The sequence below is a fragment of the Squalius cephalus genome (genome assembly GCF_949319135.1).
Source record: "Squalius cephalus genome assembly, chromosome: 2".
NCBI classification, from domain to species: domain Eukaryota; kingdom Metazoa; phylum Chordata; class Actinopteri; order Cypriniformes; family Leuciscidae; genus Squalius; species Squalius cephalus.
Genome location: NC_137123.1, coordinates 7323741 through 7348871, shown reverse-complemented (window position 1 = coordinate 7348871; position 25131 = coordinate 7323741). Strand labels below are relative to the sequence as shown.

The 25131-nt window shown below is 39.2% G+C and overlaps 1 protein-coding gene across 1 annotated transcript; it reads right to left on the bottom strand.

Annotated features, from left to right (window-relative positions):
- Positions 1–464: 464 nt before the first annotated feature.
- On the bottom strand, positions 465–22885 carry LOC307148881 (B-cell receptor CD22-like; the record flags this gene model as incomplete). Its single annotated transcript, XM_079854797.1, has 8 exons — positions 465–713; positions 1410–1455; positions 1626–1725; positions 1809–2051; positions 2133–2387; positions 3915–4163; positions 4262–4600; positions 22828–22885. 8 exons carry the CDS (start codon positions 22883–22885, stop codon positions 465–467), a joined length of 1539 nt encoding a protein of 512 aa, XP_079710923.1.
- Positions 22886–25131: the final 2246 nt, after the last annotated feature.

Below are 25131 nucleotides of genomic sequence, written 5' to 3'. Positions count from 1 at the left end.
TAAACATGTTTATATTGGTTGTGGTCTGAACAGATGGGTAAATTATTCCACAACTATACAGTCATCCACCTGTATGGTTCAATCTCGTTCATTAAATGATTGAACACAGGCTTTGTGTTTGCTGGTCTCTATCACTCATTTGACGCTGCTGTATATCACTGATGCACTGATGCACTGATTGCACAACAATATTATAGCCCAGATTATATGATCTGTGGTTGTTAAGATAGTACTGGTTAAATTGGTGCTGGTTAAGCTGGTACTGGTTAAGTTGGTACTGGTTAAGCTGGTACTGGTTAAGTTGGTGTTGGTTAAGTTGCACTGGTTAAATTAGTACTGGTTAAGTTGGTGCTGGTTAAATTGGTACTGGTTAAGCTGGTACTGGTTAAGTTGGTACTGGTTAAGTTGGTACTGGTTAAGTTGGTGATGGTTAAGTTGGTACTGGTTACGTTGTTTTTCTCACCTCACTGCAGCATCAGGCTGATGAACTCGTCATATTGACATTCATTCTCCTCTGCTCTCTTCGTCTCTGTCTTTCTGTGATGTTGGACAGTTGCGTACAGGATCTCCTCAGTATCTCTGGATTCAGGAGTTTTTCCTCTTATTTTTTTGGGTTTCACACTGGCATACATAGAATCATTGGCTGAATCCAGTTCAGAAAGAGGCTTGTCATGAACTGAAACACTCTGCGACGCATCAGAATAGAGATCATTCTGAAATACAAGAACATTCGTAATTATTATTAAGACATGTAAATCAGTGTGATCTAGAACAGCCTTTCTCAAAGTGGGTGCCGCGGCACACTGGGGTGGCCCCTGACTGTGTCGGGGTGCCGCCAAAAAATTACGTAGGCTAAAAAGAAAAAATAATAAAAAAAAAAAATCTGACATTTCATATATAAATATATTTGAATTTACATAAATACATTCTTCTTCTTTTTAAACATATGAACGGATTAATAAAATTGTAAATTCATTTTAGATAAATATATATATAAAATTTGCATTTACATTTGGGTTATGATTGTTTTTAAATTATATTTTACACTGGGGTGCCTTGAGATTTTATGCACTTTTGAAAGGTGCCCTGACTGAAAAAAGTTTGAGAAAGGCTGATCTAGAAGAATAGGGAAGAATGAGTAAACAAAGTGACATGTTCATTCAAGTGTTAATGATTATGCAATTAGACCAACAAACAGCATAGCATGTTTCCATTAAACCATGAAAAAATTAGTTAAATGTTTTCATTAGTTTTATTTATTAATGAAAAAAAATTCTGGATTGTGTTGATAAAGACTTTGATAATGTTAGTTTCTCGTCAGTTTGTACAGTTACAGTCTGAGACACAGATCACGGCTGATCGACTGATTTTCTGCTTCTGTAAAGTCGTGTTGTGTTTGGATGATTTACCTCTTTCACTGTGAGATCTTCAGCTTTAACACTCCTTTGTTTCTTCCTGTTATAATCACAGACATTAACAGCATATGGACGAATGTATTAAATTAAGAGAAAATATGAACACTGTTTTTAAAGATTACTAATAATCAAATACAAATTAGCCATTTTCTTCTACATCAGACCAAAAGTTAACTTGTACAATCACTGCAGTTTTTTTATTAAACCCACATAATGAACAGTATGAAGATGATGATGAAGATGATGATGAATAATAATCCTCCAGATGCCGCTGTGATCACAATCACATTCCTACCAGCAACATGATGAACTGAAAGAGGAAGATCATCATGATTAACTCTCCAAACTGATGAATGATGTGAAGATACAGGAGTGTGTTAATAAAAGCTTCACCTGTGACAGTTACAGCGTCTGATCTCTGAGATCCATGTTGATTGTGAGCCTGACAGTAGAAGCGTCCACTCTGTAGTGCACTGAAACTCTGTCCAGATCCAACAGCTGAGGTTTCATTCTCCTTAAACCAGCTGAAGTTCAGAGCAGGAGGGTTTGAGTCACTGATGCAGTTCAGAGTCACTGAATCTCCCTCCTCTATTACACCAGATCCATTTATCAACACTGAGACGTTCCTGGGAGGATCTAAAGACACAAATAAAAATTCATAACAAATACTTATGAATTTTAAGTTTTTTAACAATGTGCAGATGATTATTAACTCACACATGACGTTTAAAGTCACAGTATCAGAGTATTTCTCTCCATGTTTATAGATGGACTTGCACTTGTATTCTCCACTGTCATCAGAGCTGATCTTTGAGATGTTGAAGATTCTTCCAGATCCTACAATCGTTCCTCCTTTAAACCAGCTGATTTCTGCAGGAGGGTTTGAGTCACTGATGCAGTTCAGAGTCACTGAATCTCCCTCCACTATTACACCAGATGGACTGATGGACACTGAGACGCTCCTGGGTGGGTCTAAAACAGACAAAAATGAAAGTTCAATGAATATGATGATGGCTGAGGTGTCTGAGCACCAGGTCCCTGTGTTCACACAACTGATCTCACGAGTGGGCCAAGAAGAGGGCGGCCTCCACGACCTTCGTAAATATGCGGGGTGACAGGGAGGACTTTGTACTGGTATGCCCGTCCCTCGAACTCAAAGCGTATAACGGTCTGTGTCGAGGGAGAATTGAGACATTAAAGTACATGTCCTTCAGGCCGATCGCTGCGAACCAATCTTAGGGACGAACACATTCTGCACTAGCATTTTGAACGGAAGCTTGTGAAGGGCCCGATTCAAAACACGCACATCCAAGATTTGACTTAACCCACCACTCTTCTTGGGAACAATGAAGTAGGAGCTGTTAAACCCTGACCTCACAATCTCGCAATCTCCGCATGCAGAACAAGGGGCCTATACGTTCGCCGCTGTACTGAATCACATAGCCAAATCTGAACATCCCAGTGAGCCAGCGTGACGGGCGCTAACCAGGCTCCCAGCGACCGAACCAGCAGGACCAATGGGACCACAGACGTACCCGTGGAGGACAGAGACCCGTCCCGTAGTGGGGTCTGAGTGTGCAGTGCAACACTTACCTGGCTCCACAGAGTTTGGCTGGGGTGCGTGAGAAAGCATACGGCTTGATAACTGAGACACTGCTTATGATTTATGGGGATTGAAAAAGGTGGTTGTGTACACACACTGCCGACACATTTATGTTCAAACACTATGTAAAAGTTAATTTTGCATAATAGGTGCCCTTTAAAAACCTTGTTAAAAATCCAAAATACTTCAGAGCACAGACTTAAGTTTGGTATCTTTTTAAAGGGAACACTTCACAGATTATTGTAGAAATATTTTTAAGTTTTATATTTTATATAAAATAAATAAACTAAAACTTCAAGAAAATTAAAGCTAAATATCTGAACAAATTCTGTGACAAATTGTAGGTTGATATAAAAAAAATAAAAAAATAATTCAGTATGATTTTTTGAGCGCAGTACCAAACTTTTCCACTAGTTGACACCCAGACTCCTCTGGTGACCATATAAGGACTCTTCGATTTCCATATATGGATTGAGTGATCTTAACTACAGTCTGAACACTTTCAAATGCTATATAGTTGGTCAAGATTACTTTAGGTTTTGACTAAGATATTATTGTTATAAATGTATAATGGCAAGTGTCCCACGGGTGTCGGGGAGGGGCAGTCTTAAAAATAGTGGTTAAAACATTTTTATAAATCATAAATTCAGAAATGTATTCTTTGTAATGTGTGAAAGTATTGATATTAAAAGTTTTTTTTTTAATAAACTTTTTTATATATATATATATATATATATATATATATATATATATATATATATATATATATATATATATATAGTGTGATTTTTGGGGAATTGAATACAATTAGGATCAGTTTGACCTGGACCACACAGACTGTAACCAGAAATCTAAAGTGCATGAGGGTTAAAGAGAGAAAGTCAATCTGCACTCACACATGACATTGAGCTGAACAGCAGGAGAGATGTGAGTGTGTCCATCTACAGCACAGCTATATCTGCCTGAATCCTCTCTTCTGACTGACTGCAGCAGGAGTTCATTGTTTCTGTCTCTTCTCTCAGTTAATGGCTGTGAGTTTCTGTACCAGATGAATGTTGCTCTGTCAGTCAGAGCGCAGCTGCTTTTACATCTCAGAGTGACTGAATTTCCCTCTGTCACTCTCTCAGGAGACTCCACCTGAAGATCTGAACACAACACACACATTATATCTAGTGCTGCTGTCACACACTGATTATTATTCAACATAATGCACAGAAGAAGAGATAAACCTCATCAAAGTCACCTGTGACAGTAAGATTCACTCCTGGAGCAGCAATCCATTTATTATTAGCTTTATTAGTGTTGAATCTGCAGTAGTACACGTCTTCATCCTTCAGTGTCACATGACTCAGTCTGACGGTGCAGTTCTGCTGTTTATCTCCCAGATACTGAAGCCTCTGTCTGTATTCAGGGTCATTAGACAGATCTCGATGCTCTACACTTTTTTTGGTCCAGAACACTTTCTTGATCTGATATCCAGTAGAAGGGTATGTATAAGAGCAGCTCATTGTCACTGTTGAGTCCTTTAGTGCACAGATGCGTGAAGGACTGTAACTCACACTCCAAACAGCACTAGAAACCCCTGAAACACAGAATTCATCAAACTGTAAATGTTGTTTTATCTGTTATATTGGGCCATGAAAACATGACAATACTTTATTACTATATGAAAACAGCGACTCATTACAGGAAATATAAGATAAATGTGAATAAATAATCTCAGTGTGAATTACTTTAAAGGGACACTAGGTAACTTTTTAACCTTAACTGAACAGCTTCGGAGTCAGTGGAATGGTTATATTACTTATTTCGGGTTGAATGGTGGTGGTTTCGCACCCCCCTGGTGCCCGAGAGCAGAAAAAACTCACTTGCAACTTTGGGACGCGGGTCGGTGTCAGGAAGTATCGCGTGATATCAGGTCTCGCGATGTAACGAATTGCTTGACGGCACTGCACACGTACACGCCCCTATTCAAGCACCGGCGGGCTAGCTATAAGCAAAGGGCAACGATAGATTTAGTTATGGCTGAGGCTGAGCCTGTAAAAAAGAAGCAGAAAGCTAGGAAATCTTTGTCGGAGGACCAACGAAAGAGGAAACGGGAGACTGACCGAGCAAGAAGTCAGACTCGAGTAAATATATCGGACCGGCTTTTTCAGAATGGTGAGAACTGAGAGAAACAGAAGCCTGCAAAACGGATGCTGATCCTGCTGTTGTACTTGTAAGTTAAGTATCTTTGGAATAAACTGTGTTTAATATTTAAATTTCAAGTAATTGCGACCTCAGGATGTTTGCTATTGTCTGTAAAGGTTTTTATTATGATCGCTGTTACGGGCTTACTAGTACGCTAGATACTATAACTTTGATGTTAGCATTGTCATAGCAAACACGTTTGATTTCTGTAGTTGTTTGGCCGTTCCTCTGTCGGTGTTATTTGTGTAACTTACACTTTTATTTTATGTCACTAAGTCAACGCGTCTGATAGTAGGCAATATCAGACGCGCAAAATGTTGCACATATCATGATCGAGCTAGAAAAAACGTTCTGATGTTTTCTTAGACAAGCAAAGGTAAACCATCATTCTACCAGATGAACTTATAGACCTTGCTAATATGACTTTAGACAAATATTAGCCTCCGATATATATATATTTTTTATGCTCATGCCCATTCTCACAAAAACAAACAAACAAACAAACACGAAAGCAGTAGTTCGCCTCGTTCATATCGTTCGTTCCCGGTAAAAATACTAGTATGCATGACAACACAATAAATAAAAAAATCGCCATCAGTTGGAAAGAAAGTTTTGCTTTACTTGCCTCGGTAGACATAACTGGTTTTGAAATAGCCGGTTCCTCTGCTCAGCTGGGTTGACAGCTGATCAGCTGGGTTGCTCGTGGCGAGGGGGGAGGAACAACAGTTCGTTTTTACGACAGAGTGTTTGAAAGCGTTATACTACCAGACACTAGGGGGAGCTCGTAGAGAAAAAACACTCAGACTTGCATAATGCCCCTTTAAAGGAGAACTCCGGTTAATTTTAACATTTAGCTAATTTTTTTGTACATTTGGAGTGCTGTCAATACAGAGAACAACGACAAAAATCGGTGTTGCCTACACCGAGTTATTCTATTTTTAAAATTTGCACCCTGTTGACTTCAATGGGGCAAGTACTAAACCTGCTTTTAGCCTCTTAACATCCTTGATGTGTCATTACAAGTGCACAGAAAATGTGAGTGATTCCTTCAGAGTGAACACGAGTGAATCTGACTGCAGTAGATGTGAAAGAAATGTATAAAAATGATGTTATTTAAGCCAGCGCAAATACCTGTGTTTACATCCTGTTTTCAGTTGAAGTCCACAGTAGTCGATTGCCGAGTTCACGCGCATAGGTTTAGTACCTATGATCACGCGCGTGAACTCGGCAATCGACTACCATGTCTAGGATTTTCAAAAATATTGGGGGATCAGTGAGCGGCCCCTCCCCAAATGGCATAGCCTGTCGGCCTATGACGTAAATGAACACCTATTTTTTTTTTCTCGTAACGTTTTGGAAGTCTAACGTTAACAGACAGTGTGTGAGTGAGTGGGCTGTTTACACCTGGCCACTTAATGCGTTTTCTGTGATCGGATAGCTTTCCGATCGTGAAAAGACCAGGTGTAAAAGCCCTCCGAAACGCATTCGAGACGGATTTGAATCTGAATCCGATCGCAGCTGAGCATCTATTCATCAATTCAAGCCAATGTGCAAACTAAGTGAATCAAAGTGAAAGTAAGTCGCAGACGCTTAACACAATCATCTTCATTAAAAGTAAAGAACTGAAATGATCTTATCAGGGCTGTTGCCGCTCTCTCTTATTGCGGTCTTTGATTTTGGAATTTTTAGCTGATGATCAATAAAATGCAGTTCATAGGCTATCTGTTGCTTTCGGTGACGTGCACTCCATTAAATCACGCGGGAATTGAAGATCGGATTTATATCTGTTTTGCAAAAACACATGTATGTGACCAGGTGTAAATGGAATCGTTTTGATAAATCAGATAGCTCTCCGATCTGAGAAAACGCATGAAGTGGCCAGGTGTAAACAGCCCCAAATGATGGAAAGACAAAAAAGAAAAGGGAAAGGTGGCGCTGAGAAGGTCAGACTCTGTTGAAGAGGAAAGGATACTGCTAGGCTCTAGTTCTACTTGTTAGCAGTATAGCCTACACCCCTGGGTGTCGGTCAGGACACAAAGAATGAGGAGACTGGTGCTTCTTTCCAAAGTGTATTGAACATTAGTCTAAAATAACACAAAAAACATATTACATTAGTAAAAGTATAAATGCAGGGTTTTTCCTGCATAGAGAATTATGAGGCGGCCGCCTCCGTCAAATTTCGTGCCGCCTCCGGCTCTCGACAAAACTCGGACAGACAGTCATGGTCAGATACACTTTTTCCACCGTGACGGTTCTGTTGCGGTTACCACTTGTGTCCATTCACAAACCGTATAGTGCTGCTGCGCGCAGTGCGCGGATAAGTAATAAAAACATTCCATTCCAATTAATCGAGGGTGGATGACAGATAAATAATTTTGTGTTGAGTTTAATAAAGACACGGAACTCTCATCACGGTAAAACGCAATGAACGTGCGTCACTTTACTTTCGTTTTCAACAACATAATTCTCTTCATGGAAAACCAATCAAGGAAAACATATCAGGAGGACTCGACAATAACGCTTGTCTGGGACCATATACTTTGTCCGGGACACGTGTGTTTTTTTTCTTTCTTTCTTTTTTGAAGGGAAAAATTAGAGAGAATTGTAGCCCATCCAGACAAAAAAAATGTAATATAAAAATATTCCGAATCACCGAAAACGTGAGGGTGATTCTGTTTTATTTAATTTAATGTAAGTGGCGATTGATAGCCTATAGTTTATAATACTGTTGAGGCTCGTGCTGTTATTTATAACATATTATAGTTAAGAAACAATATATAGCCTAGGCTACACACGATCAGAGTGATGTTTTCCTGAATGCCATCAAGATTGAAACAGAGATAACAGTTCAATAAACAAATAGTTAAAATTAAGTCACTTACATTTTAGACGCAATGACTGTTTTTGTTCTGTTTCAGCAGCGAAAATAGTTCCAAACAAAGATCACAGCAGAACCACCGCGCATCTCACAGCAACAGTCAGCCGTGTTTCATTAATGAATGATTCAGCGTTTTGAACGAATCGGTTGAGTCAAAGATTCAATTACCCATTCATAAACCGCCTCATTCTGAATGAATCAGCATTTTGAACGAATCGTTTGAATTAATGACTCAATGACTCGCTCATTAAGACGGTCGCCTGCCGCCTCCTACTGGCGGTTTAGTTTCATAAAGTATCTTTCTTTTCAACATTCCTTATTTGTATATTCAAAAATATTTAAAATAATCTAATTTAATACTGTTATACTTTTTCAATGTAAATTATTTAATTTGATTGGAAACAGCCTAATGTCTTATTATTTTAATTGAATATATTGATCAAATTTAAGAATTTGAAATGAAAGATGGATAAAATAAAATAAAATAAATATAAAATAAAACCTCATAAAGGTACAAAAAATTATTCTGTTTTCAAACAGTGATGTAATGAAACATTGACAATTTAAGTTTGAATGGAGTAAAGCCTCTGTTTAGGCTACACGCCCACTGTCGCAAATTTGCAACAAACCCCTTCCATTCAGACTGCAGGCGAGATAGCGTGTGTTTTCCCCCAATGCCTGTTTGTGCACATTCGATACATACCTAGGAACATTTTTGCAAAATCCGCATATCAAGGGCGCAAATGTGGAGAAATTGCCCAAAATGAGTTAAGTTGTGCTAAGATAAAAATATGTACCAGATTATTGATTGCTTCTATAGCTATGTTATTCATATAGACTTCATGTGACGAATATTTTTTACGTACTTTGTGATTTCTGTTTGTGCCATGAATAAAATCTACATACCTGAGATGGGAAAATGTGTTTTATTAATTTTACCATTTTGGAAAAATTACCCTAAATGCCTGTTGTCGCAAATTTACAACATACCAAAATTTCTATTTATTTGTTGTGCAAAAGTGAAATTGATAATCTCAACATTATTTACCATCTACTTAAAGGCAAAAACACACATAATTTTTTTTTTAATATACAGCTATATAAATTCAGGCGTTAAGGGGTTAAGGAAATGTAATTTTGCCAAAAGAAGAACTTTTATTTTAAATAAATGTTCATTTTTAATTAGCCAACTTCAGTGTGATATGTTACCATATTATCATGCTTAACACTGAGAATTTGAATAATTGTAATGTGATGATCAGATGCAGATATCTAAATCAAAGAATATGGGTGGTTTGTAGGGCTGTGCAATTAATTGAATTTCGATTTCGATTTCGATTTTGGCTCCCAACGATTACCAAAATAGTACAATCGAGTAAAAACGATTATGTTGCCATGTTCTGTTTTGAAAGAACGCTCTAATTTTGTCTTGTGTTCTGAATGACGCGCGCACGCGCACATCCGCCCCTCCCGATGCCATAAACTCTCTCAGCTCGAATGTTTAAACTGATAAGACTTAAAGAAGTGAAAATGATAAACTTTAGTTACGATGCAATGCTGGCCCGATTGTGCAACTGACAATTCCGTCATGTCCCGACTCCTGAACACAAGAGTGTAGTTTCGACGCTTGCCTTTGTCCAACACATCCAGAGAGTGAGAGATAGAAGATGCTGCGCCGCTGAACACTCGCGCGGTTTGTGAAATTGCGTCTTGGAGAAAGTTTTAAAATGATTGATTTGATTTTATAATCTGTGTGGATTCATTTAGGATACTCATACAATCTACAGGCTAAAGTCAGTCAATGTTTGCGGGGGAATTTCCCGCATTATAAGTGGTAGACCTGCGGGAATTATTAAAATACTCATTGAAGTATTATCTGTTATATTATTTATTTTAATAGTTCAAAAAGTACAATAAATGTTCAAATGTAATTTTTTTTAAGAATTGATGAAAGGTGTCTTTGGTAACACTTTACAATAAGGTTCATTAATTAGCATTAGTTAACTACCTTATTTAACTAACTAATAATGAACAATACTTCTACAGCATTTATTAATCTTAGTTAATATTCATTTCACCATTTACAATACGTTATTAAAATGAAAGGTTGTATTTGTTAACATTAATTAATGCACTGTGAACTAACATGAACAAACAATGATCAGCTGTATTTTTATTAACTAAAATTAAAAAAGATTAATATATACTGTAACAAATGTATTTCTCATTGTTAGTTCATGTTAGTTATTAACTAATGTGAACTAATTAACATTTTTAAATGTTACACTTTAATTAAAGTGTTACCGTGTCTTTTTAATAACTGCAACACATTCCCAAAGTCATGTGAAATAATCGTGTTACATAATCGTGATTTCAATACTGAACAAAATAATCGTGATTATGATTTTTTCCATAATCGAGCAGCCCTAGTGGTTTGCGGGTGGATTTTTTTTATTTTTAATAGTGGATTTGGGTGACTCAAAGTGCACCAGATTAATGAATTTATCTTTAAAATGTACAAAAATTTCTTCCGGGGGGGCATGCCCCTGGACCCCCCTAGAGGTACCAGGCTCCATCCACAAAAATAATGCCGAAAACACATGATGATCTATGAAAAATAACATTTAATTACCTTATTATTAAAATACATTATTAGGATTTTACCACCTCCGCCTCATTTTGAGCCAGGAAAAACCCTGTAAATGTGTACATTTCACAGATGAATCAGTCACTTCTTAATTAAGAATACTAACATATTCAGTATTACCTCTAAATCTCAGTTAAATCTCACAATATGCATGGGATGAGCAATTGAAGACAATAAAACTATTGGTCTGCTAACAAAATGGCTTTGGCATTAACATATTAATGAATCCAGTTGCATCACCAAACAATCTAATGTCCAAAATTAGTATAATCAAAAGGAAATAATACGGGATCATTCTTCTGCAGAATAAATTAGTTAACAGATTACAGACATATAACTTAAACGGTCACATTTGACTATATTTAGCAGAAATCACATTTTTTTTAGTTTTCTGTCAGACGATCGCACATGAATCGGTATATGTCCGGGCATGCACATTTAAATGCACAAAGCTCAATATCCACTGAAAACACGATTAAAACATCGAGAAAACAGAAAAAACTTACTTTATGGTCATGTACTAATACTTTTAACACCAAAACGCCAACAAACATCCAAATAACAGGCAGGAATAAACTTCTAGGTGAGCAGCTGCCGTTCTCTCAGGAATCTATTGACGCAGCAGGCAGTAAACAACAACAATAATGCCTCCTACTGGAAGCAGCGGGTATCGCACTCTAAAATAACTATCAAAATAAAAGTCCCACAATAGAAGTCTTCTTTCTCCAGGAGCCTTTTATACAGACTCAAAAGGCGAAACAATATGGAGGAGGAGGCAGCAAAATGCTCCAAAATAACGGACATGTTCCGGGCATCAACGAGCAAAGTGTCACAGCTAGGCACAAATGGGAAAGAGCACCAGCTACCAGCCAGCCAAAAGCTTGTGAAATTTGAAAGTAGCTTGGTGATATGAGACAACAATTAATGGTTTACTATTGAGCGGCTCTCTTTTTCTGGTATTATTGTATGTTGTTGTTGTTGACTTCAAGATCTTTTAAATAATAATAATTACACTTGGCATTTCACGTTGTGCAGTCATTTTATTGTGATTTTAGATTTCAGCACTTGCTTAAATTTGCCCAGAGGGCCAGTGGTCTACGAAATTTCCCGATAGATTTTATTGGTCCCACTCATAGACTGTAAAAAAATATGGACGTAGTGTTCGTGACGTCACCCGTAGGTTTCTGAAGAGCATTTTTGAAGCCTAAAGTGGGCGGAGTCGGCCGTCGCCATCTTGGCCTCGCGTCACCTTACGTCACTCTCGGATAACAGAAAATGGGCAAAGAGGCGGGGCGTGGGTGGAGCTGGAGGAGCCTGGCTATCTGAAACCACGCTCACCGCTCGACGTGATCGAGTTAGCTCAGGCTTGGAGGTAATGCTATATGCTACTGAAAGTACCAAGTCTGCGACTCCACAGGGCCTCGTGCTAAAGTGACAGTTGATGATGTAAAGCCAATTAAAAGTTCCTGTTTTTGCCCTTCGAAATATTATTAAAAGACATGGCTACAAGTGAGACTGTGTATTGTGATTCTGTACTATTCTGCTAGTTGAAAATGTATTATGCAGTAACTATTACTCTGAGAGAGTGTGTGTGACAGTGATTTATGTGCATACATGTCAGTCACTCTTTTTTTATAGTCTATGGTCCGTCAGCGCGGCATCGCTCGTCAAGTTCGTAGAGAGCTTATTCAGTCCATTTTAAATTCTGATTCTGGCCGCCTCTCAAATGGGTTAAACCATAGATATATTACCTATGAAGTTCAAGTAAATGCGCTAGAAATCCGCGCTCATTCAAGGATGTGCATTTATTGCATGGACGGAGAAGCGCCGACACCTGCAGGATTTCATCTGACGGTACATAAGCATATTATAATCAGTCTGTTCCGTGAGAGCAGAACGAACGAGCCTTTATAGACGTTTTTAAATCTGAAAACTCCAAAAAGCAACGAAATTGTCAGACATCCATTAGTGCATGTTCACAGAGGAAAACAACTGAAATACAGCGCTGGTTGTTCTCTCGAACGATACTCGACGACAACGACGGAATCCAAAGCCGTGGGGGAAGTAATGGGTGTATTAAATTGTATGAAATAATCCCGAAAAAAGCACAAACACTGCAGAGATGGCAAGTTCAGCAGCTAAAATTTGCTGAGGTGAAGTGAGTAGTGACGCGGCTAACAACAGCAGACAAATGGCTAGCATTGACATCAGCGGGAATCCACCTGTCACTCAAGTGGCCACACCCTTAATTATGTAGAACTTTAAATATTAATCAACTAAACGGATGAGTTATAAAAAAATTCTATTCTATAAATTGTATGCACTGCAAGTACTGTATAGTATTGTACTGAATATTGTATAGTATGGAATGTCTGTATATTCAGCATTTGCATACTGTGAAATACAGTGACCAACTGCAGAAGCCCAAAAGGTTACAGTAAAAAACTGTAAATGAAAAGCATGTTACTGTAAAGTACAGTCAGAAGAGTTGAGCAACTGCAGAATCAAGGTCAGTGAGAGAGATTTATTCTGCTTCAGCTTCACGTCTTCATGTCGGTCCGACCGGAGAATATCATCTCTGCAGGAGAAGAGAAAAACCCTGAAGCAGATCCAGCCTTGACAACATTCTCCACACCTTCCTCTTCCTCCTCATCATCACCTCTTTCACCCACTCTTCCTCCTCTTATACTCATACTCTTCCTCCTCTTATACTCACACTTCCTCCACTTATACTCACACTCTTCCTCCTCTTATACTCATACTCTTCCTCCTCTTATACTCACTCTTCTTCCTCTTATACTCACACTCTTCCTCCTCTTATACTCACACTCTTCCTCCTCTTATACTCCTCCTCTTATACTCACACTCTTCCTCCTCTTATACTCACACTCTTCCTCCTCTTATACTCACACTATTCTTCCTCTTATACTCGCACTCTTCCTCCTCTTATACTCATATTCTTCCTCCTCTTATACACACACACTCTTCCTCCTCTTATAATCATACTCTTCCTCCTTTTATACTCACACTCTTCCTCCTCTTATACACACACTCTTCCTCCTCTTATACTCATACTCTTCCTCCTCTTATACACACACTCTTCCTCCTCTTATACTCATATTCTTCCTCCTCTTATACACACACACTCTTCCTCCTCTTATACACACACTCTTCCTCCTCTTATACTCACACACTCTTCCTCCTCTTATACAAACTCTTCCTCCTCTTATACTCACACTCTTCCTCCTCTTATACACACACTCTTCCTCCTCTTATACACACACACTCTTCCTCCTCTTATACTCACACACTCTTCCTCCTCTTATACACACACTCTTCCTCCTCTTATACTCACACACTCTTCCTCCTCTTATACACACTCTTCCTCCTCTTATACTCACACTCTTCCTCCTCTTATACAGACACACTCTTCCTCCTCTTATACTCATACTCTTCCTCCTCTTATACTCATACTCTTCCTCCTCTTATACTCACACTCTTCCTCCTCTTATACAGACACACTCTTCCTCCTCTTATACTCACACTCTTCCTCCTCTTATACAGACACACTCTTCCTCCTCTTATACTCATACTCTTCCTCCTCTTATACACACACTCTTCCTCCTCTTATACTCACACTCTTCCTCCTCTTATACTCACACTCTTCCTCCTCTTATACACACACTCTTCCTCCTCTTATACTCATACTCTTCCTCCTCTTATACACACACTCTTCCTCCTCTTATACTCACACACTCTTCCGCCTCTTATACTCATACTCTTCCTCCTCTTATACACACACACTATTCCTCCTCTTATACTCATACTCTCCCTCCTCTTATACACACACACTCTTCCTCCTCTTATACACACTCTTCCTCCTCTTATACTCACACACTCTTCCGCCTCTTATACTCACACTCTTCCTCCTCTTATACACACACTCTTCATCCTCTTATACACACACACTCTTCCTCCTCTTATACTCATACTCTTCCTCCTCTTATACACACACACTCTTCCTCCTCTTATACTCATACTCTTCCTCCTCTTATACACACTCTTCCTCCTCTTATACTCTCACTCTTCCTCCTCTTATACTCATACTCTTCCTCCTCTTATACACACTCTTCCTCCTCTTATACTCACACTCTTCCTCCTCTTATACTCACACACTCTTCCGCCTCTTATACTCACACTCTTCCTCCTCTTATACACACACTCTTCATCCTCTTATACACACACACTCTTCCTCCTCTTATACTCATACTCTTCCTCCTCTTATACACACACACTCTTCCTCCTCTTATACTCATACTCTTCCTCCTCTTATACACACTCTTCCTCCTCTTATACTCACACTCTTCCTCCTCTTATACTCATACTCTTCCTCCTCTTATACACACACTCTTCCTCCTCTTATACTCATACTCTTCCTCCTCTTATACACACTCTTCCTCCTCTTATACTCACACTCTTCCTCCTCTTATACTCATACTCTTCCTCCTCTTATACACACACTCTTCCTCCTCTTATACTCATACTCTTCCTCCTCTTATACACACTCTTCCTCCTCTTATACTCACACTCTTCCTCCTCTTATACTCACACTCTTCCTCCTCTTATACTCATACTCTTCCCCCTCTTATACACACACTCTTCCTCCTCTTATACACACTCTTCCTCCTCTTATACTCACACTCTTCCTCCTCTTATACACACACTCTTCCTCCTCTTATACACACACACTCTTCCTCCTCTTATACTCATACTCTTCCTCCTCTTATACACACACTCTTCCTCCTCTTATACTCATACTCTTCCTCCTCTTATACTCATACTCTTCCTCCTCTTATACACACACTCTTCCTCCTCTTATACTCATTCTCTTCCTCCTCTTATACTCATACTCTTCCTCCTCTTATACTCATACTCTTCCTCCTCTTATACTCACACTCTTCCTCCTCTTATACTCACACTCTTCCTCCTCTTATACTCACACTCTTCCTCCTCTTATACTCACACACTCTTCCTCCTCTTATACTCATACTCTTCCTCCTCTTATACACACTCTTCCTCCTCTTATACTCACACTCTTCCTCCTCTTATACACACACTCTTCCTCCTCTTATACACACTCTTCCTCCTCTTTTACTCATACTCTTCCTCCTCTTATACACACACTCTTCCTCCTCTTATACACACACACTCTTCCTCCTCTTATACTCACACTCTTCCTCCTCTTATACACACACTCTTCCTTCTCTTATACACACACACTCTTCCTCCTCTTATACTCATACTCTTCCTCCTCTTATACACACACTCTTCCTCCTCTTATACACACACACTCTTCCTCCTCTTATACTCACACTCTTCCTCCTCTTATACACACTCTTCCTCCTCTTATACTCACACTCTTCCTCCTCTTATACACACACTCTTCCTCCTCTTATACACACACTCTCCCTCCTCTTATACACACTCTTCCTCCTCTTATACACACACTCTTCCTCCTCTTATACACACACTCTCCCTCCTCTTATACTCACACTCTTCCTCCTCTTATACACACACTCTTCCTCCTCTTATACACACACACTCTTCCTCCTCTTATACACACACACTCTTCCTCCTCTTATACACACACACTCTTCCTCCTCTTATTCTCACACTCTTCCTCCTCTTATACACACACTCTTCCTCCTCTTATACTCACACTCTTCCTCCTCTTATTCTCATACTCTTCCTCCTCTTATACTCATACTCTTCCTCCTCTTATACTCACACTCTTCCTCCTCTTATACTCATACTGTTCCTCCTCTTATACTCACACTCTTCCTCCTCTTATACTCACACTCTTCCTCATCTTATACTCACACTCTTCCTCCTCTTATACTCACACTCTTCCTCATCTTATACTCACACACGCTTCCTCCTCTTATACTCACACTCTTCCTCCTCTTATACTCACACTCTTCCTCATCTTATACTCACACTCTTCCTCCTCTAACTCACACTCTTCCTCCTCTTATACTCATACTCTTCCTCCTCTTATACTCACACTCTTCCTCCTCTTATACTCATACTCTTCCTCCTCTTATACTCATACTCTTCCTCCTCTTATACACACTCTTCCTCCTCTTATACTCACACTCTTCCTCCTCTTATACACACACTCTTCCTCCTCTTATACTCACACACTCTTCCTCCTCTTATACTCATACTCTTCCTCCTCTTATACACACTCTTCCTCCTCTTATACTCACACTCTTCCTCCTCTTATACACACACTCTTCCTCCTCTTATACACACTCTTCCTCCTCTTTTACTCATACTCTTCCTCCTCTTATACACACACTCTTCCTCCTCTTATACACACACACTCTTCCTCCTCTTATACTCACACTCTTCCTCCTCTTATACACACACTCTTCCTTCTCTTATACACACACACTCTTCCTCCTCTTATACTCATACTCTTCCTCCTCTTATACACACACTCTTCCTCCTCTTATACACACACACTCTTCCTCCTCTTATACACACACACTCTTCCTCCTCTTATACACACTCTTCCTCCTCTTATACTCACACTCTTCCTCCTCTTATACACACACTCTTCCTCCTCTTATACACACACTCTCCCTCCTCTTATACACACTCTTCCTCCTCTTATACACACACTCTTCCTCCTCTTATACACACACTCTCCCTCCTCTTATACTCACACTCTTCCTCCTCTTATACTCACACTCTTCCTCCTCTTATACACACACTCTTCCTCCTCTTATACACACACACTCTTCCTCCTCTTATACTCATACTCTTCCTCCTCTTATACACACTCTTCCTCCTCTTATTCTCACACTCTTCCTCATCTTATACACACACTCTTCCTCCTCTTATACTCACACTCTTCCTCCTCTTATTCTCATACTCTTCCTCCTCTTATACTCATACTCTTCCTCCTCTTATACTCATACTCTTCCTCATCTTATACTCACACTCTTCCTCCTCTAACTCACACTCTTCCTCCTCTTATACTCATACTCTTCCTCCTCTTATACTCACACGCTTCCTCCTCTTATACTCACACTCTTCCTCCTCTTATACTCACACTCTTCCTCATCTTATACTCACACTCTTCCTCCTCTAACTCACACTCTTCCTCCTCTTATACTCATACTCTTCCTCCTCTTATACTCACACGCTTCCTCCTCTTATACTCACACTCTTCCTCCTCTTATACTCACACTCTTCCTCATCTTATACTCACACTCTTCCTCCTCTTATACTCACACTCTTCCTCCTCTTATACTCATACTCTTCCTCATCTTATACTCACACTCTTCCTCCTCTAACTCACACTCTTCCTCCTCTTATACTCATACTCTTCCTCCTCTTATACTCACACGCTTCCTCCTCTTATACTCACACTCTTCCTCCTCTTATACTCACACTCTTCCTCATCTTATACTCACACTCTTCCTCCTCTAACTCACACTCTTCCTCCTCTTATACTCATACTCTTCCTCCTCTTATACTCACACTCTTCCTCCTCTTATACTCATACTCTTCCTCCTCTTATACTCACTCTTCCTCCTCTTATACTCATACTCTTCCTCCTTTTAATTCTAATCTTCAATGCAACATTTTGAGTCAATTTAGGCACTTTAAACTGTCTTGTATTTTGTACAGTTGGTTTCCTCTCATGATTAGAAATAAGTGTGAACAAGTTTGAGTCGTTGTGTGTAAACGATGACACTGTGTTGTAGTTGTGTTTGACTTTAGCCTGCCTGTGTTTAGTGTTTTGAAACATAAGTGCATCACAGTGAGAAATGTGTTTTAGTGAGTGAGAATGTGTTTTTTTGCAATGAGATTGATGAGAATGAGAATGAGATTTGCAAACAGTGTTTTAACAAACTGAACTTGTTTAATGTTTTACAGAAAGACTGATTTATTTGACAAATTGGTTTAGGTTATTGAGAATTTGGTTCAGAGAAGTGGGTTTAGTGTTTTAGCAATTCAGAAACACTGTATATCCTGGAATATGACTAAATAAATATTTAACATATACACATTCACTTACGAGAACAAGAGCAACATATATTCACAATCTAGTGCTAGAGCAGGGCTGTGAACTGTCACACTTTCAGCCTGAGACTCTAATCGACACGTACGCCACACACACATTTTCTCACGCAGAGAAAAATCGCACTAACACTGACCAGAGGTGTATAGTCCAGGGGTCAGAAAGTAGAAGTCCTGCCATATGTTTATTCCACCCATAAACTCAGTCAGCTGATTTAACTAATTAGTTCTCTCTCCTGCTGAATTAGCAAATCCAGGTGATTGGAACAAAATACTGAGGAGGACTTTTACTTTCTGAACCTGTACTTTACACCTCTGACACCAACAGACAAGACAGAGCTGGTTACTTTTGATATGAAACAAATTCTCAGCCCTCAGATTCTGTCAATTTTATTTTGAAATTAAAACAATAAATATTGTTTTGGCGTTGTAAATGTGACGTGGCAGATCGCTGTAGCGCCTCAGTTCAATCGGCACGTGAACCGATCATCAACGAATGAACAATAGGTAGGCTATGTTGAAAGATACAATAAAACTTACTGAAATGTATGCCTCTGTAGTCGCATAGATTCAAATACTCGTATATTGTTATTCATATGTTTTATTATTATGTATTGTTGGTGACCATTTATTAAGTAGGCTATAGATGTTTATGTTAACATTTGACGAGGGAAGTTTATATGGACAAACCCTCGTTCCCTCGATTTTGACTGAGGGAGTGAGTCTGCTTCAAATGTACACTTCAGGCACCTATATGTCCCACAATGCAGTACGATTGTGACGTCACCATATATCTCGTCTAATCACCACCGCACATACAAATCTATGATATATTAATTATAATTTTTTTAATTTAAAACAACCCAAACACACCTATAAACATTTGGATGCTGCATTAAACAAATTCTTAAAGGGAAAAAAAATGTAAATAATAAATCAACTCCACAGCTGATTCCAAGTGATCAAGGGCTTAGGACGTTCCAATGGGCTTTATGCACAGCTGCACTACTTCCTGAACTTCAGGTAGGTCCTTTGTTTCCTGTCTGACATTATTGGACAAACTGATTAATCCAGGTGTGCCTGACCAATTATTATATTAATTAATTATTAATTATTAATTAATTATTAATTATTATAACGTATTTGTCATCTGCTTGTATGTATCCATTATTTATTAACCCTCCTATTACCTTTGGGGTCGATTTGACCCCATTCAGTGTTTAACGTCTCTAAATACATACTTAAAAAAAATTTTTTTGCTTCATATTTAAAGACTTTTCCTAATTTAATGGGGACAACTGGGTAAACATAAAATTAACATGATGATATGTTTTCAATGTTCTGTACACATTTTGTAACATCGGTGTTCTTTGGGGTCAATTTGACCCCAGGCTCATTTTGCTGTATAAAACATATGAAATATCAAAATTTTTGTTGTTCACACATTGGTGATTAGGCACAAATCCCACATTTATTTTGGATGATATTGAGGTCATTATAAGTTGAGATTTTATGATCTTCAAAAACCTTCCCTCTGCCTAAGGGCCCTAACCTGACATTACCATATAGGCCTACTTGAAGTATTGAGAGAACCACAGATAGTTCACACGATATAGTGGAGGGGGAATCATAATTCTCACAAGAAATTAGATATTTCCAGTGCCAATTATATATTTCCAGGGAAGGGAAAATATAATTCTTGCAAGAACTTTGATATTTTGTGCCGTGTGGGAGGGGTAAACATAATATAGGGGAGGAGCAAATTTATGAAAGCTTCCACAGAAGCCTTATAAACCATTTCTCTTTGTGCTCTGTGAGCTCTCTCTTTATGCTCTTTCTCAATTAAAAATTACCTCTTAGCAAAGGTTTTTTGGGTTCTATACGGACCTGTTCGCCTGTTCGACACCATACAAGCCATCCCGTCAGTGTTGACCAGTGAGGTCAGGCATGCGATCCAGAACATCCAGAAACGCTGTACATCCCCGTCGCCAGAGGCGTCAAGCAGGGCGACCCCATCTCGTCCAAGCTGTTCGAGCACGTCTTTCGACAGCTCGACTGGGACATCAAAGGTATCAGCGTTAATGGCCAGTGGCTCAGCCACCTGCGCTTCGCCGACGACATCGCCCTAATCGGCGAGTCAGTGGCCGACGTGCAGCTTCAACTCAACCAGCCTGAAGATGAACCTGGCCAAGACAAAGTGGATGCGCAACCTCCAGGCTGTCAACAACAACATCTACATCAACCAGAAGAAGATCGAGCAGGTCGACAGCTACGTCTACCTCGGCCAGGAGCTGACTACTGGGCATAAGAACAACCGCGAGCTGGCACACCGACGGAGGGCCGTTTGGGTTAGCTATGCGTCCATAGCAGAGGTGGTCACCAACACTGTCGCACCCCCCTGCGTGCCCACTTGTTCAACTGCACCGTCCTACCAGCCATGCTCTACGGGACCAAGACCTGGTCGCTGACCGCGGCCGACAAGAAGAAGCTGGCAGTGACCGAACACACCTTTGAGCGGCGGATGGTCGGCATCAAGAGGACGGACCACATCAGCAATGAGTTACTGAGGAAGACAAGCAAGGTCAAGGACGCCGTCAACCAGGCAGAACAGGCCAAGATGCGCTGGGCCGGACATGTGGCCAGAAGTTCGGACGGGCAATTGGACACCTGGTGTCAAGAGGGGCAGCAAAGAAGCCACTTCTCTCCAATAAAAACATAAAAAATTGGCTGAAATTCTGCAGGAAGTACAAGAATTGGACAGCAGAAGACTGGTGCAAAGTTATTGTATCTGATTAGAACATCTGGTAAATTGATTGTCCAGAGAAGAAAAGGTGAACGCTACCATGAGTCCTGTGTCGTGCCAACAGTGAGGCATCCTGAGACTATCAATGGGAGTGTCAAATTGACCTCAAACCTAGCCTTGATAAAATATATTGTATAATATAATAAATAAAAAGCTATTAAAACACCAAAAATATATATAAATTTTGAATTTTAGATCAATCAGTGACATTTTATAGTGATTTGCTAATTTGTCCATAGTCGCGCAATAGGTATTCTGGATGTATAAGGGGTGGGGGTGGGGTTGGGGGGTTGGTGGTGTTTTATTTAAAGGGCTATTTAAGTAGTCAACAAAGAAACAAAGTATCTGACTTAAACCTTTGAGGAAAAAATCAAATTGTGGGGGTTTAAATTGCTGGGGTCAAATTGACCCCAGTGGGTAAAAGATGTTGGTAGATTTGAGGGTAACAGGAGGGTTAATAGCCTACAAGTCTGCTGTCTGAATGATGATCAAACATATACTGATGAGTTTAATAAAGTTTATTGTACATCACACAAAAGATGAAGCGTCAGTTTTACTTCAGAAAATCACTGTAAGAGCTGAGTAAACACAGTAAGTTATTAGAAGTGCGCAAGTACATAAACAAATTTCGGTAGAGTTGAGGGAGCATTCCTGTGGGCGGAGGTTAGTCAAAAAACTGTTCTACTGACGTCATTAAAGAAGGAAGTAGAGGGGTGTAGTCCAAACGGACCGTTCGATGTAGTCAACTTCTGTTAAATAAAATATCTCGCTTGGCATTGAACTTTGAGCTTTATAATTTTACAGATATTATTTATACTATAACAACAACATTACACACTAACTAAAGTTTGAAACATGGGATCACGAAGAACGGGACCTTTAACATGTACACATTCACTTCCGAGAACATGAGCCAAAAATATTCATGATCTGCTGCATCTACAGTGAAATTTGTCCAATCAAAAGCTCTGAACTTTGAGAAAGTCCCTCCCCCTAAAGCATGTGACACTGACTAGCAAGTAGCAAAAGACTATTGGACATTTCTAAAAGGGACGAGCGTTTGACATGTTCAACACAAACTTCCTGTTTCAGAGAGAAATATGTGAGAACAGGACAGAAGAAAGTGCAGATCAGCCGCTCATGAGGCCTTAAATAAAACATCAGAGTGTTTCTAATGTGAATGTAAGAGAGACTCACCGTGAATCATGAGCAGAAAGAAGATCAGAGGAAGAGGAGGAGCCATTCTGACCCACATCAGCATAACATATATCTATAATACAGCATTCAATTCAATTCACATTTATTTGTATAGCGCTTTTCACAATACAAATCGTTTCAAAGCAGCTTTACAGAAAATACACAAGTCCACATTACAATTTAGAGTGATCTGTTATCAGAGGAAACTGTCTAAGATATGCATTTCAGAAATGTATACAAAGTCACAGTTAGCTAAAAATTTATTAATTTAAACAATGTAATAATTTAAGGCAGAAACAATGAGCTCATTGAAGTAATGAATGCTTGCGTTAATATATTCATCACTTAAACAAGTATATGTACATCACCCTATTCTTAACATTTCTCATGAGAAGACACGTATGTTATATGAGCAATAATCATTTAAGCAAGAGTGTGTTTGTCTTACCGTGTAGAAGCTCATCAGATCAACAGCAACCAAATGACTGACTGTTTTAACACAAGCACTTTAGCTTTACAGTGAAGGATTTTGTGTGGTTAACACTGTTTATTAATGACCAGCGATGGAAACATCACAGTCCCTCCCTCAACAAGAGAACAACATTACTGTACTAAACCTACTTAAAGAGAAATGATGATCTTTTTCTGTAAGTTGAAGATGTATAATTGTGAAGATGAATGAAGATGTATAATTGTGAAGATGAATGAAGATGTATAATTGTGAAGATGAATGATAGTGATTTACAGGTGAGGCTCATCAAGGTTGATGTCAGACGCAGGAGATGGTGACCTCTGGTGGCAGTTTGAGGGATTGAACGAGCACATATGAGACGAGATGTGTCTGACTGCAGAACTCTATACGTGACAGCAGTTTCAGGCCAGCAGCTTCAGACCGGACGTTAGGAGCTGACGATCACCTAAAGCCTGCTTTATACCAGAGATGGTCTTATTACTGGTATAACCACTGTCCACTTTAGTAGCATGCAGCTATATATATCTGAATAATAGGAGGGGCCCACCAACTAAGAACGTATTGCTGCAAAATCTTAATATGTTCCCCAGTGTGTAGCCACAAACAATAAAGACAGGAATTAACTTTTCATACCTTTATATCAATTTAGGAAACAGAAGAAATAAACAAAACAATGCATTTATATGAAAATGATTTGAAATGAAACCAGTTCAACAAATGAAAGCAGTATCCACACAAATGGTCTGTAAAGAAAGACTTAATCAAAAAACAAAAAAACAAAACAAAACAAATGACAATAAAAAAAAACCCTAATCAGTTCCCTCTTGTAGTTGAGTGATTCTTTAAGTAATTAATGGAATCACTATAAAGAAAGTTGAAATAGTCAATTTTTAGGATGATGTCCAAGTCCAAAATATCCTTCAAATGCTCTTCCAGTGATCCAAGGAAATCCACAAAAAGAAACTAGACAGCCCACAGAGTCAAATTCTTGTACTTAGGATATTTGATAATCCACAAGGTAATGCAGTGAGATCAATCCATTGGTTAGAAACCACTTGATGTCCATTTCAGTTGAGCCTTAGCAACTACAGGATTCAACAGTCTCACAATATAAAGTAACGTATAAAGAGTCCATCTACAAAAAAAAAGATATCTATCATATATTATATAAATCAAATGAAAACAATTGCACAACATTTAGGAGGAACAAAACTTACATGATTGAACTGGAAACAAAGTTTCTCAATCAGGACTCCAATGAGTGTTGCTGGAGGTGCTTGGATAAAACCATGCTTCCCTCTTCCAAACAAACTGACTTCTTCTATACTACTACCCTTTTAAATACAAGAGGTTCTAACGATCATGCGCCCCCTAGTGGTGAGTATATAAAAAAAACCAAAGTAACAGCTAATACTGTTACATACCCCTCTCCTCAGAAGGAGATTTGCCATAACCATGACAAATCTTAAGATTTTGCACGTGATACGTTTCAGTACTGTCTGGATCAGAAATAAAAGAAACTGAATAATTAACTGGCCCTAACTTTTTGTTAATTTTTGCTGGCCCTTTCCACTTAGCAGACAGCTTAGCCATGAACCCTTCATCGGCTCTAGATAAAGGATGTGTCCGTACCCAAACCACATCCCCCTCTTGGAAATGCACTGGCTTACGATGCTGATCATAGTATCGCTTTTGCTTAGCTTGGGCTCGGTTCACATTCTCCTTCACAATAGTAAGGAGTTCTTGTTGTCTGTCAAGGATGGGATATGCAGGGTTATTAGGGTCAGGCGGTTTATGTAGAGCTCTCTCCATTGGACCTTTTAATTTACGTC